We start from the raw sequence: 16,030 nt of genomic DNA, 5'->3' as shown, positions 1-16,030 counted from the left end.
GGGTGAGTGAGTCTAGACTACGAAAGGGACGGGTTAAAGGGACCTAGGGGAGTAGAACCTAATCCTATTGTAGACAAGAACGGTAGACTATGCAGTTACAATAAAACTAATATTTAATAATGACAACGCTCTACAATCGGGCTACAAATACGAAAAGGATACTTACAAACCTATGTCCTGAGCAGGTCCGCCGCCGATCGCTGCCGAAACAACACTAAAGTTTAGGAGGGCTGGACACCAATTGCTAAGTTGCTGCCCAGTGGAGCGTGGAAGGCGCAGTTGGGCGTTAGAAGGGCGCTAGATACGATGGGTAAAGGTATAGCCTAAGGAACTTTAGTACAATGATTAGGGTAACAGATTGCAATTAAAAAAACTTTGATTGGATAGAAGATTTTGGGTTACTGGGAATTCAGTTTGTATAGCTTAGTAAATCTAATTGAATCTTTCTTTATTATTTCAGTGATTGATAAAATAATACAAACCAGCGAAGAAAGATGCCATCGTTACCAAAATCGATTTATCAATGGTCAATCGCTGATGTCCTTCATTGGTTGACTGAAAATGGTTTCGAACAAGAAACAGAAAGCTTCAAAAGTATGCCAATTGTTTTTATAATCGCTTTAAAAGGTTCTAAACATCCCCTTCTCACAGACTCACTGGGACCCCTTCACACTGGAAAAATTCTACAAATATCGTCCCTGGTGGAAAATTATCCTCCAATTTTTGTCCCCACTGAAAATAATCAAATAGAAATAAACCAATTAGTGTGGTCGCCTGACATTATTTGTAGGAAAAAAATATGATCCGGCTGAAATTTTGCACAGACCTTCCTTATAGTATCCTTAAACCACAAAAAAAATTCCCCTAAATTCCCACTGGTGGAACACCCTTTTTTAGGCCATTTTAGTGATGACGTCATAACAGGAAATTCAAAATATCGTCATTTTCAGACTTTTAACAATATCTTCGCTGAAAATGGTTCAAATGTGATCAAATTTGGCCAAAAGTTGTGTTTTATGATGGCAATTAAGATGAAAGTATAAAAAATGACAAAATTTTATTTTTCAGGGGGTTTGGTTGAGTCAAAATAGCTCAAATGAGCAATTTTTGCCTATTTTTGCCTATTTTTTGCACTTTATCATCGCCTTACTTTAAAAGAGTCATTCAAACTCTTGATAAAGTATTCTAGCTTCCCGAGTAAAATGTTTGAACTTTTTAATGGATTCCCCAAGGGATCAGCATGCACTCCATTGATTATTTTTAATTAATTGATCGTAAAATATCATTGCATTTGCGTGTATAGTGCGTTCACTCTACAGGGTGTCCCTAATACAAGTATCGAGTTTGAACATGCGATTGAGTAGAAAAGTTTGTGTGTGTTATCGCTAAAATATAAGAACGTTCTCCATCACACAGGCTTATTACAAAAGGTAGTTACAACGTATAAATTAATCGTAATGACAAAGAAAAAAGAGGGAGAGCTTAAAATACAATTTTGTGAACACGCACATAAAACTTTCTACTCATAGTTGTGTTTCGACTCGATACTTTAATTAGGGACACCCTGTACTTTGGATAATGTCCTTTTTACAAACACTCATCTCCATTGTTTTCAATGGTTGAAAGAAGAGAATTCTACTTGAGAGTCGTTAACGATTATCCAAAGTAGAGTGAACGTACTATAATATTTGAGACTTGCATTCTTATCTAAAATACAGGTCGGTGTGAGTTTCTATGTCACTTGTATTTTTTTTTTAATTTAAAATGTTTATGAATTTTTTTGCTTATCTTCTAGTGGTAAACAATAATAAGAATTAGTAATATTGATTGATAACTTTACTGGTATGAACCAAGAAACTTGTACGAACGCAGGAGTACTCAGATTATATACTAAAGGTTAGTTTTATAATCGTTCGTTTTGCACATTTGCTTAAAAATCCATGACAAGACCACCAGTACATAAATCTAGCTGTCAAAATTACACAATCATCCGGTGAAGACCTTAGAAATTAAACCTATTTTTTACCCTGTTTTATAGTTACTTTGATAAGCTGTTCTTGGGTTTGTACCTTGTCTTACTGTCTTAGAAATTACCCCTGCCTCATCGTCTCAAGAATTCATCTACTGATCTCAGTTGTATGCATACCCGTGTCTCATTGCCTTATAACCCTGTCCCACCCCACTATCTCAAAAGTTTTGACCTGCTGTTCATGAAAAATTTCTAGACTTTAGAACAGCATTTTTTCGTAAAAATGCGTCGCCGGACGCTAAAATTCTAATAAATCATAATTATAATCCTTTTAGAACAATGGATCCAGAAAACTGCGTTATTTGTGGCACAAAAGGCGATGACCCTACCAATCCAGTTGGTGAGAAAGGACTACGGACTATGCAATATGCATGCGACAAGAAAGGAGAGAGTGGGCTGTTACAAGAGATAAAAAATCTGTCAGCTAAAGAGTCCAAAATTTTCGTGCATGAAAAGTGTCGTAAACGCCTAACTGACAAAAGAACGATTCCAATCGAAACCCTTCCTCCAAAACGACTACGATCTTCGTTGGATAGAATTTTCAATTGGAAGAAAGATTGCTTTTAATGTGCCAAACCATGTGATAGTAAAAAAGATGATTACAAGGAAGTCGAGACAATCGAGAGGCGCAAAATTGTTTTGGAGGCTGCATTAAACCGAAGGACGACTGGGGAGAAGAAGTTAATGGAAGATTGCAAACATGCATAGATTTGCCAGCAGAAGAGGCAAGATACCACTGCAATTGTATGATGGATTTCTGCTTACACGATCAAACCCCGAAGCCTAAAAAAGGCAGACCTGAAAATATAGAAATGTCTGAAGCGTTCGAGATGTTTTGTCATCACTTCGAAAACATGATGTATTGTGAAAGCTACACAATACAAGAACTTCACGAAAAGCTCCTTGAATTCAACGAGAACGGATACACTCTTCGTAGATTTCGTGATAAACTAAGTGCCAAATACGAAGGGCACATCTACTTTGTTAAAGGAAAAGGTCGCCAAAGTGACTTAGTAATGTTCAGAAACCTTGCTGATTTTCACCTCCGAAGACTTAAATCATTAATGACAAAGGGAGGCGTCTTAAGAGCAGCTGCACAAATCATAAAAGCTGATATTCGAGATCTAGATGTCTCGAAATGGCTTGTTAATCATTTGTCAAAACTTGGATTAGCAATAACACCCGATGAAGTTACAAGATTCAAACAATCAGTCATCGCAAATCTAGATGCCGATCAGTTGTCTCAAATCAACTTAGAAACGCTGACTCAACTGTTCGCTCAGTGGATTGCAGATAATGCTGACCATAACACTGTCACCCTATCAGGAAAAGGTACATTTCACGGTATGGGCATCATTTGTACCAGTGACAAACCACCTCAAGGATATTTCGGACGTGTTCCAGGATTGAAAAAACGCCTCAAAGTCGAAAGGTTAACCGAGAAAAGAGGAGTCGAAATTGTTGATTACTTCAAGAACCAGAACACCGGACTGAATCAGCTATTATTGAAGCCTTACCATGAACTTCAATTTGTATCTACAATTCCATCTTCAATCAATTACGACATCATATGGCATTGTGGTTGGTTCAGTCATTCAAAAACAAGACCTAATTGGAACGGCTATATGCAATTAGCAACTGGCACTACACCCGATCCCAAATCCAAGTCTACCGTTACATTTCTACCTATTATCGATCTGACACCATCAAGTCCGAAATGTATCTACTCAACGCTACAGTTTATCATCAACGAAGCTAAGAAAGCTGGAATCACAACACCAAGTGTCACCTTCGATCAACCGCTTTGGTTAAAGGCCATGGGAATAATAAAGGAAGAATCACTGTCGGCTTGGAGGTTTCCACACTTTAATGAGTTTTGTGGGAAGTATCGGGACCATGATGAAAGGCTCAGGTCTAGAACTGCTATTGGAAGAGATGTATGCCGAAAATAGTGTACCCCAACTCATATCTGGAAAAGAAATCGAGTAATATTTGGAGCACGCAAGAGGAAGTCGGCAAAGCGTCGATTGAGGCTTTCAAAATCCTATATGGTGGCAAACTGAATTCGACATTATCTCAAATAAGGTTTGTTTTGAAATGAGTCTACATTTTTCTATTCCATTTCTTATAATTTACGACTCGTCCTCAATAAATCCTTACTGTCCTTTTTAGACATGACAGATATGTGGATATGGCGTGCAAGGGAGTGATTGAGCCGGCGAACATGCCTCCAACAGAACGAGCCGCTTACTTTCATGGATTGCGGGCACACTATCAAATAATGTGCTGGTCTCTCATTAAAGATGATGAAAAGGACTTCTTTGTCTTCGACGTATGTAAATGGGGATGGAAAACACACAAGGCGGATGTACTTATTCCAGTTAAGACCGATCAACCTTTTGCTCCGGATTCTCTCCTGAAGGTAATCAGATGCAAGTGCAAAACAACTACCAAAAACCCATGTGGAACGAAGATTTGCACGTGTAAGAAGTATAACCTACCTTGTGTTTCATCGTGTGGCGATTGCCATGGAGTTGATTGTAACACAACACAAATGTAATTTGGCTTTAAACTATCATTAACTATGCCAAATTTTAATGCATCAATTTGACCCGAGTGAGAAACTCATTTTCCTTAAATTAGGTCATAACTTCTGACCACTTGAGTTTTGAGGAAAACGTTCGCCTGTTTTGTAACTAAGGAGCAAGATTTTATAAAGACAAAGTGTTTAATATGGCAACTACTGTAGCTCCCCTTACTAGAAATCCACCCACCAAGCTGACGACTTCCCCTCATTGCTTATTTCTCTAGGACGAGGAAAACGTTTTCGAAGAAGAAGAGTTAGACGAAGCGATTAGTGAACAACATGACTCGGATGGACAAGACACTGAAAATATTTTTGAAAAACTCAATGATTGTTAAATAGATTTTTTTTCCTTTTCAAAAAACTCTCAGATTAATTTTAAATTCAAGATTCCAAATCTCAATGTTTTTGGCTCCCTAATATCTTACATTTCACAGCAATTAGGCCATCTTAAATTCAATGGCGTTTAAACATCTTTATTGGTATGCTAAATATTTCATCATGACTTTGTTAAGAGTTTTGATGACTTTTTTAAAGTCAGACGATGATAAAGTGCAAAAAATCGTCAAAATTAGGCAAAAATTGCTAATTTGAGCTATTTTGACCCAACCAAACCCCCTGAAAAATAAAATTTTGTCATTTTTTACATTTTCATCTTAATTACCATCATAAAGCACAATTTTTGGCCAAATTTGATCATATTTGAACCATCTTCAGCAAAGATATTGCTAAAAGTCTGAAAATGACGATATTTTGAATTTCCTGTTATGACGTCATCACTAAAATGGCCTAAAAAACGGTGTTCCACCAATGGGAATTTAGGGGAATTTTTTCTGTGGTTTAAGGATACTATAAGGAAGGTCTGTGCAAAATTTCAGCCGGATCATATTTTTTTCCTACAAAGAGTGCTTTTTAAGCTGGCACGACCATACTAAATACTCACTGCGAAATGTTATGTTATTTTTTCCTTCCCTACTGAATTTTCCGAATTGAAAACAAAAGAATTGAAATCCCCTGCCAAAAAAATATGGGGATATCGCCATTGTATTTTGGTCCGTTTTTTTATCTCAACTGGCTGAAAAAATCCTACCGGGTCTGTGAGAAGGGGGTGTTTCTAAGAATGTTTCCTGGCACGAAAGAATGTTGATCTGTTCAATAATTGTTCTTCTTTTATTGAAGTTTAGAAAATTACAAAAAAGTTACAAATGATTTCTATCCCCACCCTCGTTCCAGTGACCCGGTCGGAATTCATTCAATAATGAAGGAGCTAAATTTACAATTTCTTGACTTTCATAAGTCGAATAGATTTCAATTTTATCTACCGCCCGTCCAGCTCTATCGAAAATTTGAAAAAATTTCTTGCTGGGCCAGATAAATCTAATAATAAAAGTGAAAACTAAAAATTTAATTTTGTTCATTTCTTGACGTTTCGTTGTCTTCTTTGCACCATTACTATACTTGTAGTAAAAAAAATTCAAAACGAATTTCAATTTACAAAATTAAAAAAATATCACAAAATTAAAAAATTACTACCAGGTAATTACAAGTTGTTAAATTTCACAAAGGAACGAATACATATTAAAAAGGCTCAAGGGGGGATGAAGAAACGTGCTCATTCAAATTCGGTTTGAGCTCCCTTATTCCTATAGAAAAGGCTCAAAGCTCCTCCAGCTACAATAACGTTGGAATAATAGGGTATTTTTTTGGAAACGATTTTTTTGGACACTTAATTTCGTGAAGGGTCTAAGAAAACCTGGTCTGTGACAAATGTTGTGATTAAATAAACGTTATAATAATGAAACAAATATCTGATATAAAAAACTACATGGAGCTAGTCTGTACATGGTGCAGCAAAACAATGCGCCATTTTTATAATCAGGCAAATTTGATCAATCAAGACCGTTTTGTCGCCTCCTCGTTTCCTGTTGAGTCATTTGTTTATCTTGGTTGAAAAAATTGCCGGTACCGAACTGTGATCTTCTCCCGATCTGGTCTACTCAGCAAAGATGGCGTATTAATTTGCTTCAACTCCCATGCGCTATGGCGTGAAATAGACAGAGTAACTCGATCTACTCTCTATGAATAAAAACTTCTTATTTTTCTTCTAGCTCATCAAATCGATGGTCGTGCGCTTGCTCTGCTTTATCGATGCGATCTGAAAGAAGTCATCAGGAGGGTTGGACCGAGAGTGAAATTTCGCGCCAAATTATCACAATTGTTGACGTCACGTGGTATGAAGAACAACATGGAACCTAAAGAAACAAGAAATAACAACAACAGTAAGATTTTGAAGACAGTTCTGTTAAACTACAATCAAGGTCATGATATTTGAGAAAAAAGAGAAATTCCCCAGCAAATTTTGAAATCACAATCGATTTGTAAGTACTGTAAAGTAGGTTCAAAGGGTAGAGTTTTAACTCTGTTTTAACGCTAGACTTAGAATCTGAGGATCCAAAAGTTCAAAAATAGTCCAATAAGGCCTTGAAGTTAGAATAACCGGAATTCTCAATATATTTCGACCATGATTGTAGATCATTTTTATGAACCCGACGATGGTATAAACACCGAAAAGCTTCGAGACAAACAGTTTCTTGGATTTTTAAATTTTGTTCAAATTCAATATTACCAGAGGAATGCAAAGAGATGGAAAAACAGCTTTTCTGATTACTCAAAGTTCAACGATCACTTCTATTGAAAATTCTATTGTAAAAACGTTGATTAGGTCATTAAATGTAAGTCCAGAAAAGACGGCTCGCCATACAAATCGGAAGGTTTCTACATGATTTGACGATAGAAATGAAAATTTGTTTTTCCTTTTTTGCCGATTACTAGTTCAATTTTTAAGAATAAGGAGCAATATTTTTACCAATGTATAGCAAAAGAAATTCTTAACGCAATGATATTAAATTGGTTCTTGTAAAACTGTCAGAAGTCGAGTAAAATCAAGATGAAGTTATAATATTCTCGAGCTCTAGCTTTCCATATTATGGTGCGGTCATGATGCGGTTATATCAGTAGAATCGCTAGGAAATTCTGAGCAAGAAGATATAGGTACCTTTTCGTATAGGAGAGGTGTACCCAAAATATAAGCCCTAAAAGTTTGCGCATAATCAGGCTTGAAACAAAAGAATTATTTCACAACACGCTACTACTAGTAATTATGCAGATTTTTTATAGCGACAACAAAAGAAACCTATTTACTCGACATAAACTCCCTTAAGGGCAAGAGACCTGGTATATGACGAGCAGTTTTTCCATTGTTTTCAAGAAGCTGTTTTTCCATCTCTTTACATTCCTCTGATATTACATGACGAACTTTGGCACAAATAATTTCTTATTCGTTAAATATTTTCAATATATCGAATTCCAAAGATGTTACGATTGTTCGAGTCTCTTACGAGAGCTTTACGAAGAAGCTTTTACTGTTTAAGCTGTAACATTTTGAAGCATTGAAAGTTTTTTGTAGCTCTTGTTGCGCGGTTTTAAGACAAAATCTTCTGTTTTTTTTTATAAATTATCTTACTTAAATTTAACTTAGAAATTCTTTATAGGTCGTACTGTATACCATTCATTGCTTTTCAACATTTTATTCAGATAATACAACTTCGTTCTACGACCCTAATTTCGGACAGCACGTTGTCATGCCAATGTATGGTCAATACGGACAACGACCACCCTACCCTCAACAAAACAATGGAATGAAAAAGAACCAATCGAATGGCTTCTATCCACAACAAAACCAAATGCAACAAAGGAATTATTACCAACAAAAACAACAACAACAACAACAACAACAACAACAGCAACAGCAGCAACAGCAACAGCCAATGAGAATGAACTATTCTAATAATCAGCCAATGAGCGGCTGTCAACAAAACATGCCATCCAATGGGAATACAGGAATGAATCATAACGGACCAATCAGAAATCCGCATTCGAACAATACCGCAAACAAAACATGCGATTGCATGACGGTCAAAGTAAATGATTACCGTAGTGTAAAGCGCCCGCAACAAACACAAAATCAACCGGAAACTAACCAAATCAACGGAAGCTCAAGTGCGGAAAACAAAACAGAGAAAATTCCCTACACAAAAGATGAAGTAGACATCACAAAGTTTTTAGAGGGGTCTGGGTTTAAAAAAGAACCAATCGATTCGCTGGAAAGCCCGAATCAACCAATCAGTGAGCACAAAGCAAATGGTTCCCACGGCTCTCCCCCACTTTCGTTTTGCAGAAGCTCACCTAACAACAACGATGAAAACCTTGATCCGACCCACTATACGAATACCCACGATGGAGGGAGCTTGAATGGAAGTTATGATGGTGGAAATTCTCCATTGAATCCTGAAGAATCCGCGATGGAGGACGATGAACACTTCCCCGTGTTGGATATTACAGAACGTACCGAAGAGCTAGAGAATAAAATGCAGAACGACGGAATGAATGTTTTTCACAATGGTTTCCATGGTAGTAACAACGGGATGAACAGTAAGCTGGGAATTGAAGCTGTGACCAATAGACTTGCGTTACGTGAACGTTCGAAGATTTTTCGACGTAGTGAAAAGAAATGGCACGTCGCTGTTAACGAAACGGCATACCAACTCGTTTTAAAAGATCCCAGTTTGCTGATGAGGAAAAAAGATTTACGAACAATGGCAGAAACTGAAGTTCGAAAGACCTATCGCTTTGCTAAAGGTATGTATTTGATTATTATGTATTAGAGTTAACGATTCGTGGTATTCATGACCTAATGTTTTATACGGAAACCCCATAAAGACGGGGTTTTAAGGTTCGCCACTGATTTTGAATCTAAACATTAAAATTAGCGGTAAGCGCCCGGGCTATTTCCGATGCTTCCGTATGAAGCATTGCGTCATGAACTTCATGAATAGACCTTTTCATAAATTACGTCACGAACATCATTTGCCTCGTATTCAAACAATTACCATGGTGATTATATCCCTTGAGACATTAAATGATATGAATAGAAATTAGTATTAATAAAATCCACTGGGAGTTAATCACTTTGGCAATAATTTTAAAACGAGGCAAATGATGTTCGTGACGTAATTTATGAAGAGGTCTATCCTTTAAAATTTACTTCAAAATCAACTTTTCGAAATATAAGGAAGATGGATGTAGAATCTTGTTTACGACATTCGTTCGATGGAAACCATGTGAGGCACATGTGAGTAAGCTGTCACGATATTAATATACTTGCTCAATAACCCAAAGACAAAATCAGGTACTCCATTTTTGAAAATCTTCGTTTCTTTAGGTAAATCACGTTCGATAGCCATTCCAGAGAATCGAGCGGCAGCGGAAGAGAAGAAGAAACAGAAATTGACCAGAGAGAAAATCGAAGAAATGAAAAGACAACTGAAAGCTGAAGGTAAAGAATCTAAAGATGGCCCACTTATTTTGCCCAATTCACAATTGTGAATTTAAGTGGGCTGTCTAAAGTCAATGCATTGCCCTCTTTTGACGTCAATGCAAGGTCTTCTTTGAACTCTTTTCCAAGCAAAGATTTTAGCTGCCAACTTTTTGCTCAACTTCTGCCTACTCTAACAATAAGAATAGTCAGGACAGAAAGTCGGCCGTCTAAACTAGAGCTAATCAACCCAATGCTTTTCCCGAACAACAAAGCACAATGGATTAACTTACTAAGAAGATTTTTGTGTGTTTAATAAACAAAACTTTAAGAGTGAGTTAACCCACGGTGCTTGTTCCCCCATCCAAATCAAGAAATCTTATTGGGTAAAAAGTAGCACATGACTTCCTTATGGCAAAAGTATGACTGAAAGAATCTAAATATCCTCGATAGATTCGAGATGTTCATTATATAATGTTTTTACGGGAGCACAAAAAATAGACCGGATGTTGAATTTAAACAATAAAACTAGTGACAAACGCCCGTGCTATTTTTATGCTTCCGTATAAAACATTACGTCATGGATATAATGCATTCACTTGCTTACTTATGTCGTTCAATGTCCCATGCATTCAATATTCCTAAACGTACTCACTTATACGCTCACATTTACACGTCCACATTCTTATTACAGGCGAGGAGTTGAGTCGTCAAATGCGACAGTGTCAAGTGAACATACAACTGGCCAATCAACAATCAGATATGACGCGATCCGCAGAACTAAGAGACGAAATGCAAAAACTCAACCAACAGCAGGCTAAAATCCATTTTTCAATGCACGAGCTGATCACTAAAGAACGTAAACTGGATGCCAGTGTAAATAAAATGATGCAAAACGGACATGCACCCACAATGAGTATGGTCAACACTCAAGGACATCAAATGATGGATTTATCTGATGAAGGGAACTCTTATTATAACAACAATGAAAATATAAACGATGACCCAACTTTAACCTCTCCTACCCAACTTGTCTCATTCGTTGCCTCGCAACCAACTACATTATCTCCTTTAAATGCAGTATTACCTCCGCAAAGTGCCGTATTATCTCCCGAAGGATCGGCAACACAGGTCCACGTGGACAATGATGGACGTGTAATGCAATTCGGCAGCCAATCAGAAACACCGAATGGCGTAATGATTATAAATAATGATGAAATGACGTCATCGCCTCAAAATATGACGTCATCACAACATATGCCGCCGCCGATGGAGAATGGTGGGAATAATGCTTACATCAGCATGTAGAATGTATTCAAGAAGGTGTTGAGTGTTAGCTTGTTTTCGTTGTAGATTTTTTTTTATAAACTGTGTATTTATACTCTGAAATATCATTTTGGAATAAAAATTTGACTTTTTTTGAATTATTTAATTTGAACATTTCGATACCTTGTTCTATGGCGTTCCAAAACATATTGAATTCATGGCTTGTTCTCACATAGGATTAACTTTTTGATCCACAGCGCACAAAACCGTCAATTAGCCAGGGCCCAGCCAGGGCTACAATCATGGTCGAAATATATTGAGATTTCAGTGTATTTTAACGTTTTTCAGAATTTAAAGTTCGCACGAGAATTGCTATTTTAGCACTTTAAACTTTCTTTCATAGAATACATCGATTTATAAGGGGTTCAGTGGCTTCTCGGCTATATTCCAAGCCTTATTGAAGCAAATTTGAGCTGAGATCCTGAGATCCTAAGATCCTCTTATTAGTGGGGTCGTTTAGCATAATTTACAGGAAAAAATATTATCTAGCTGAAACTTTCTCAGGCCTTCTCTATAGGATGCTTTTGCCTCTTGAAAAAATCCCCTAAAATCCCACTGATGGAACATCCCTTTTATGGACAATTTTTTTTTCCCAAGGCAAAACCCTTAGGGCCAAATTTTTGGAAAATTTCAAACTCATTATCAGACAATATAATGTATACCATTCGAAGCTCTCAAAAAGACTATATAGAAGACTTTTAAACGGGTATAACCGATTTCATTACCTAACTCAAGATAATTCACGCAGAAGATGCAATTTATGGTCAATCATCGATCAAAATGTGGCGAAAAGTGGAAATTGCGCATGAAATATCTCGAGTTAGGTAAGGAAATCGGTTATAACCATTTAATAGTATCTTTATATAGTTTTTGTGCGAAAAGGATTTCTACTCAAAGACTACAAGTGATGATTATCACCTCCACGATGTGCGTTGACGAGGTGTTGACACTTTTATTTACGAATGATATGGTAAATGTCCATCAGCAGAAAAAAACATGACACCAGAGTCCCTTTTTATATATTCGAAGTTCAACTAGGTCAAACGAGGCTTATAATACATCTTCTCAGCTACAGTAGTTCGTAATCCTGAATGGAACCGAAAATGGTCTATGAATGTCAAGCCAATACATTGTCAAATTTCAACATTATCCAACTACTAAAATTTCGCTCGAATAGAGACACAATCAGAGGATTGGAAAAAGAAGATTGAATGGCCCGTCGCATAAAATAGAGCTCGGCTACAGTGCACAGGGTTCTGGGTTTGTTATTTTAGAGGCCAAAAATATCGAGCAACATTTTCATGAATTTAAATAAAATTTTGAAGATGTTTACTCTTAGGTGCCAAATAAACGGGGGGGTTCGAATAAATGGGGGGGTTGGAAAAAATTTTGAAATTAAATAAACGGGGGGGACCTAATTACCGGGGGGGTTGGAAAATGGACCTTTAAAAACCCTAAAAAGGGTCAAAATAGACTAAATTTAGGCTTTTTAGAGTAAAACAAGGAATTTTCCTTTTTGAAGCTAGAATTTTTTCAATAATTAATAAACGGGGGGGTCCTAATAAAGTCCGGGGGGGTTGGAAAAAAATCGAAAAATTAACAAGCGGGGGGGACCGTTTATTTGGCACCTAAGAGTAAATGAGAACACAAAGGACAATGAAAAGCAGACAAAGTATCACGAATTGCACAAATTTAAAAATAAATAAATATGGGCAACTAGGGAGCCTTCGGGTAGCCCTCGTTTGCGGTTGCAAAATGACAGCCCATTTTACAATTCGGAATTTTTTTTAAAATCCAGATCAATAAAGTCATTTTACTTTAACTGCTTTTAGCTTTATCGCTTAGATTTTACTTTGATTATAAAGTAGTGTAGCTTTTGGCGTGAAAATGTCGAAAAGATGACGTGGAATTAATCCCTGAGTAAATTCATGCTGATATCTGAAACATGTGAAATGAGCTTTACTCGTAAACTGTAGCGACTAGAGACTCCTTTGTAAAAAATACAGTAAGAAAACACTCGACGCACAACAAACCGCATTATATTTCCAAAATAAACAGATTTCGCTATAAATTGACTTATTTTGCACAGAGTGATGTTTTGGTAGAACATACCTTCTTGTGAAGAGAGTTAATACTTAAACTATCTTGCTGCAGATTAAAATCGAACAGCTTGGAAAAATAAATTTAATTTTTTTGAACAGAGAAAATCGTCAAAAAATGAATATCTTCACAAAGTCGATCACACGGAAGATCAGTCGGCCAGCTTATGCTATCCGAACATTAATCAATGATTCCGTTTCGGTTAAAGAGAAGAAAATCGGTATTATCGGAATGGGAAATGTTGGTACGGCGGTGGCAAATAATTTATTGAGAAACAACTACAAGTTGACGAGCATTATAGATATCGAAGCAAAAAAATGCGAAGGCTATCCGTGCAAAGTTGGGAAGACTGCGAGAGAGGTTGTAGAAGATTGTGACGTCATCGTTTCCGCACTACCTAAGCCGGTACATATCAAACAAGCTTTTGAAGGACCGGATGGCATGTTAGCCGGAATGTCTCCAGGTAAGCATGCGAGTAATTCTCGATGTACTTTAAGGATAGAAAATTTCATGATTTTCATTATTTTGACACTGGAGTTTCTACCAAATAAAAAATAAATTTGAAAAAAAAAAACACTTTCAATAGTTGGAATTATTCTCTAATTCGAAACGAATCCCTTGAAAATAAGAGAGCGTTAACATTTATCGGGTTATAAGACTGCCTTTCCAAAAATAGGAGGAAAACCTGAGTAGTCTATACTGTTAAAAGGACTACATTTAAATACAATATCAAACACTGGGCGAAATAAGAGATTTGAAATGAAAGATATTCTTTATTCCAGATCTGGAAATATCTTGAAAATATGACTTTTCTATATTTCCAAAATTGTGGAAATACCATATTTCATGATATTTCCAAATCATATTTTAAAAACATTTCCAACTTTTGGAAATAAGATATTTCCAAAGATTGGAAATATCTTGAACATATGATGTTTCAATGAATTTCAGAATTGGAAATATCATGAAATATGGTATTTCCACAACTTTGGAAATATAGAAAAGTCATATTTCCATATTTACAAAAGTGTATGGAAATATCATATTTTCAAGATATTTCCAGGATTGGAAATCTCTCATTTCGCCCAGTGAAAGATTCATAGGATAAAATTATTTTTGGAAACTATTGCAGGTTAGAAAACTGCATCTACGAATAAAAAAATATTAAGAAAGCCTGATTGATTCCCGAAGTATTCATATACATGCACTTTTATGATCGAGTTTTTCTCATAGCAAAATATTCTCGTCGATTGTTAAAATATCAATGGTTTAAATATACTATGAAACTGATTTTCTGAATATTTTGAGCTTAAAGCCATTCTCTCAATTTTCTTACCATTTTTGTGCAATTTTTTAAAAAATTGGGTTTTAAATTTTTCTTTAATTTGGCCATAAAAGCCTAATGTTCTCATATAGTTTGTTCTTATAGGAAACATGTATTAATTCTCATCTCTATTCTAGGGAAAATTTGGATCGATCACTCAACCACGGATTTCAAGCAAACGGAAGAACAAACAAAAGTTTTAGAAGAAAAACAATGCTACTTACTGGAATCTCCCATTACCGGTGGTTTAGAAGCATTACGGAAAGGCCAGATGACCGTATTAGTAGCCGGAAATAAGGACGCTTTTGATCACACTTATGACTTACAGAACGCGTCTTATCAAACAGTTTTGTATACCGGTGGTGCCGGAAGCGCGCTCATTCCGAAAGTGATATCCAACATGCTTTGTGCTATGGTTACCATAGCAGCTGGTGAGGCATTGGTTGTTTGCAAGAAGGCTGGTATGGACGTGAAGCACACTTACGATATCATTCGCGCGACCGCTGGGAACAGTTTCGCGTGGGAAACAGCGGTGCCTATGATCGCGCAAGGAGATTACGGCACCGCCTTTACGTTAGATCTTTTCTGTAAGGATAATCAACTTATGCACGATATCGCGCGTCAATATAATGTTCCAATCGAATTGATGAGCCATGTACAACAAATGTATAATCGCGCCCTTGCTATGTATGGACCTGACGCCCCTTGTTATAGCCCCGCCAAGATTGTTGAAGACGCAACGGGCGTTAGGTTGCAAGATGAAGGTTTTAAAAATTGGGAATATTCGGTTGAAGATGTAGATGGTTCGCTTGTTGTTCGACATGATGGCATCGAAACAAAGCGTACCGGTCACCCAATGCCTAAGTAGAAATTATCTGAAACATATATCTCCTGTGAAAAAACTGTTAGTTTATTGAAATATTAAAATGTTATGAAAATATTATATGAAATGATTAGATGATGAATATATTTGATATATAATATATTTGATATTATAATATATATGATAATATTTTGAATAAATTTTACACAATATTGAAATGATGTATTTTTCACTGTCCGCTACCCTTCCTTTATTTACAGCTCCATGTAGCAATAAGAAAAGTTTCATTTTGAAGATTAAAGTATAACGAATCGCTGGGAACAAATCAAATTAAAGAAGCAACTCTTCAAACCCTCACGATCCAGGACTGAAAACACTGCAGTAGAGTCTCTTTAACTCGATCCTCTATAAATCGAATGTCTCCTTATTATTGCGGACAAGTTTTCTTGCTACTCAGTTAACAATGCCTT

General features: G+C 36.4%; 3 protein-coding genes across 4 annotated transcripts; all 3 read left to right on the top strand.

Moving 5' to 3' along the window:
• The first annotated feature begins 458 nt into the window (after positions 1–458).
• On the top strand, positions 459–11,412 carry LOC136816785 (putative uncharacterized protein DDB_G0282499). The gene is made up of 5 exons (XM_067073108.1): positions 459–594; positions 6,722–6,892; positions 8,208–9,311; positions 9,895–10,008; positions 10,682–11,412. The coding sequence occupies exons 1-5, from the start codon at positions 495–497 to the stop codon at positions 11,293–11,295; spliced, it is 2,103 nt and encodes a 700-aa protein (XP_066929209.1). The 5' UTR covers positions 459–494; the 3' UTR covers positions 11,296–11,412.
• On the top strand, positions 1,800–5,001 carry LOC136816784 (uncharacterized). 2 transcript variants are annotated; one of them, XM_067073107.1, is made up of 4 exons: positions 1,800–1,896; positions 2,305–4,114; positions 4,202–4,585; positions 4,841–5,001. In XM_067073107.1, the coding sequence occupies exon 2, from the start codon at positions 2,776–2,778 to the stop codon at positions 3,979–3,981; it is 1,206 nt and encodes a 401-aa protein (XP_066929208.1). In that variant the 5' UTR covers positions 1,800–1,896; positions 2,305–2,775; the 3' UTR covers positions 3,982–4,114; positions 4,202–4,585; positions 4,841–5,001. The 2 variants fall into 2 exon arrangements, with proteins under 2 accessions (XP_066929208.1, XP_066929207.1); XM_067073106.1 differs by having other exon boundaries at positions 4,202–5,001.
• A 2,001-nt stretch (positions 11,413–13,413) lies between the features above and the next one.
• On the top strand, positions 13,414–15,778 carry LOC136816783 (2-hydroxy-3-oxopropionate reductase-like). The gene is made up of 2 exons (XM_067073105.1): positions 13,414–13,876; positions 14,875–15,778. The coding sequence occupies exons 1-2, from the start codon at positions 13,531–13,533 to the stop codon at positions 15,603–15,605; spliced, it is 1,077 nt and encodes a 358-aa protein (XP_066929206.1). The 5' UTR covers positions 13,414–13,530; the 3' UTR covers positions 15,606–15,778.
• The last annotated feature ends 252 nt before the right edge of the window (positions 15,779–16,030 follow it).

The sequence above is a fragment of the Clytia hemisphaerica genome, unplaced genomic scaffold, assembly GCF_902728285.1.
Source record: "Clytia hemisphaerica strain Z4C2 unplaced genomic scaffold, Clytia hemisphaerica genome assembly, whole genome shotgun sequence".
In the NCBI taxonomy this organism is placed as follows: domain Eukaryota; kingdom Metazoa; phylum Cnidaria; class Hydrozoa; order Leptothecata; family Clytiidae; genus Clytia; species Clytia hemisphaerica.
Note: the sequence above shows the minus strand (reverse complement) of the source record. Positions and strands in the feature narration are given on the sequence as shown.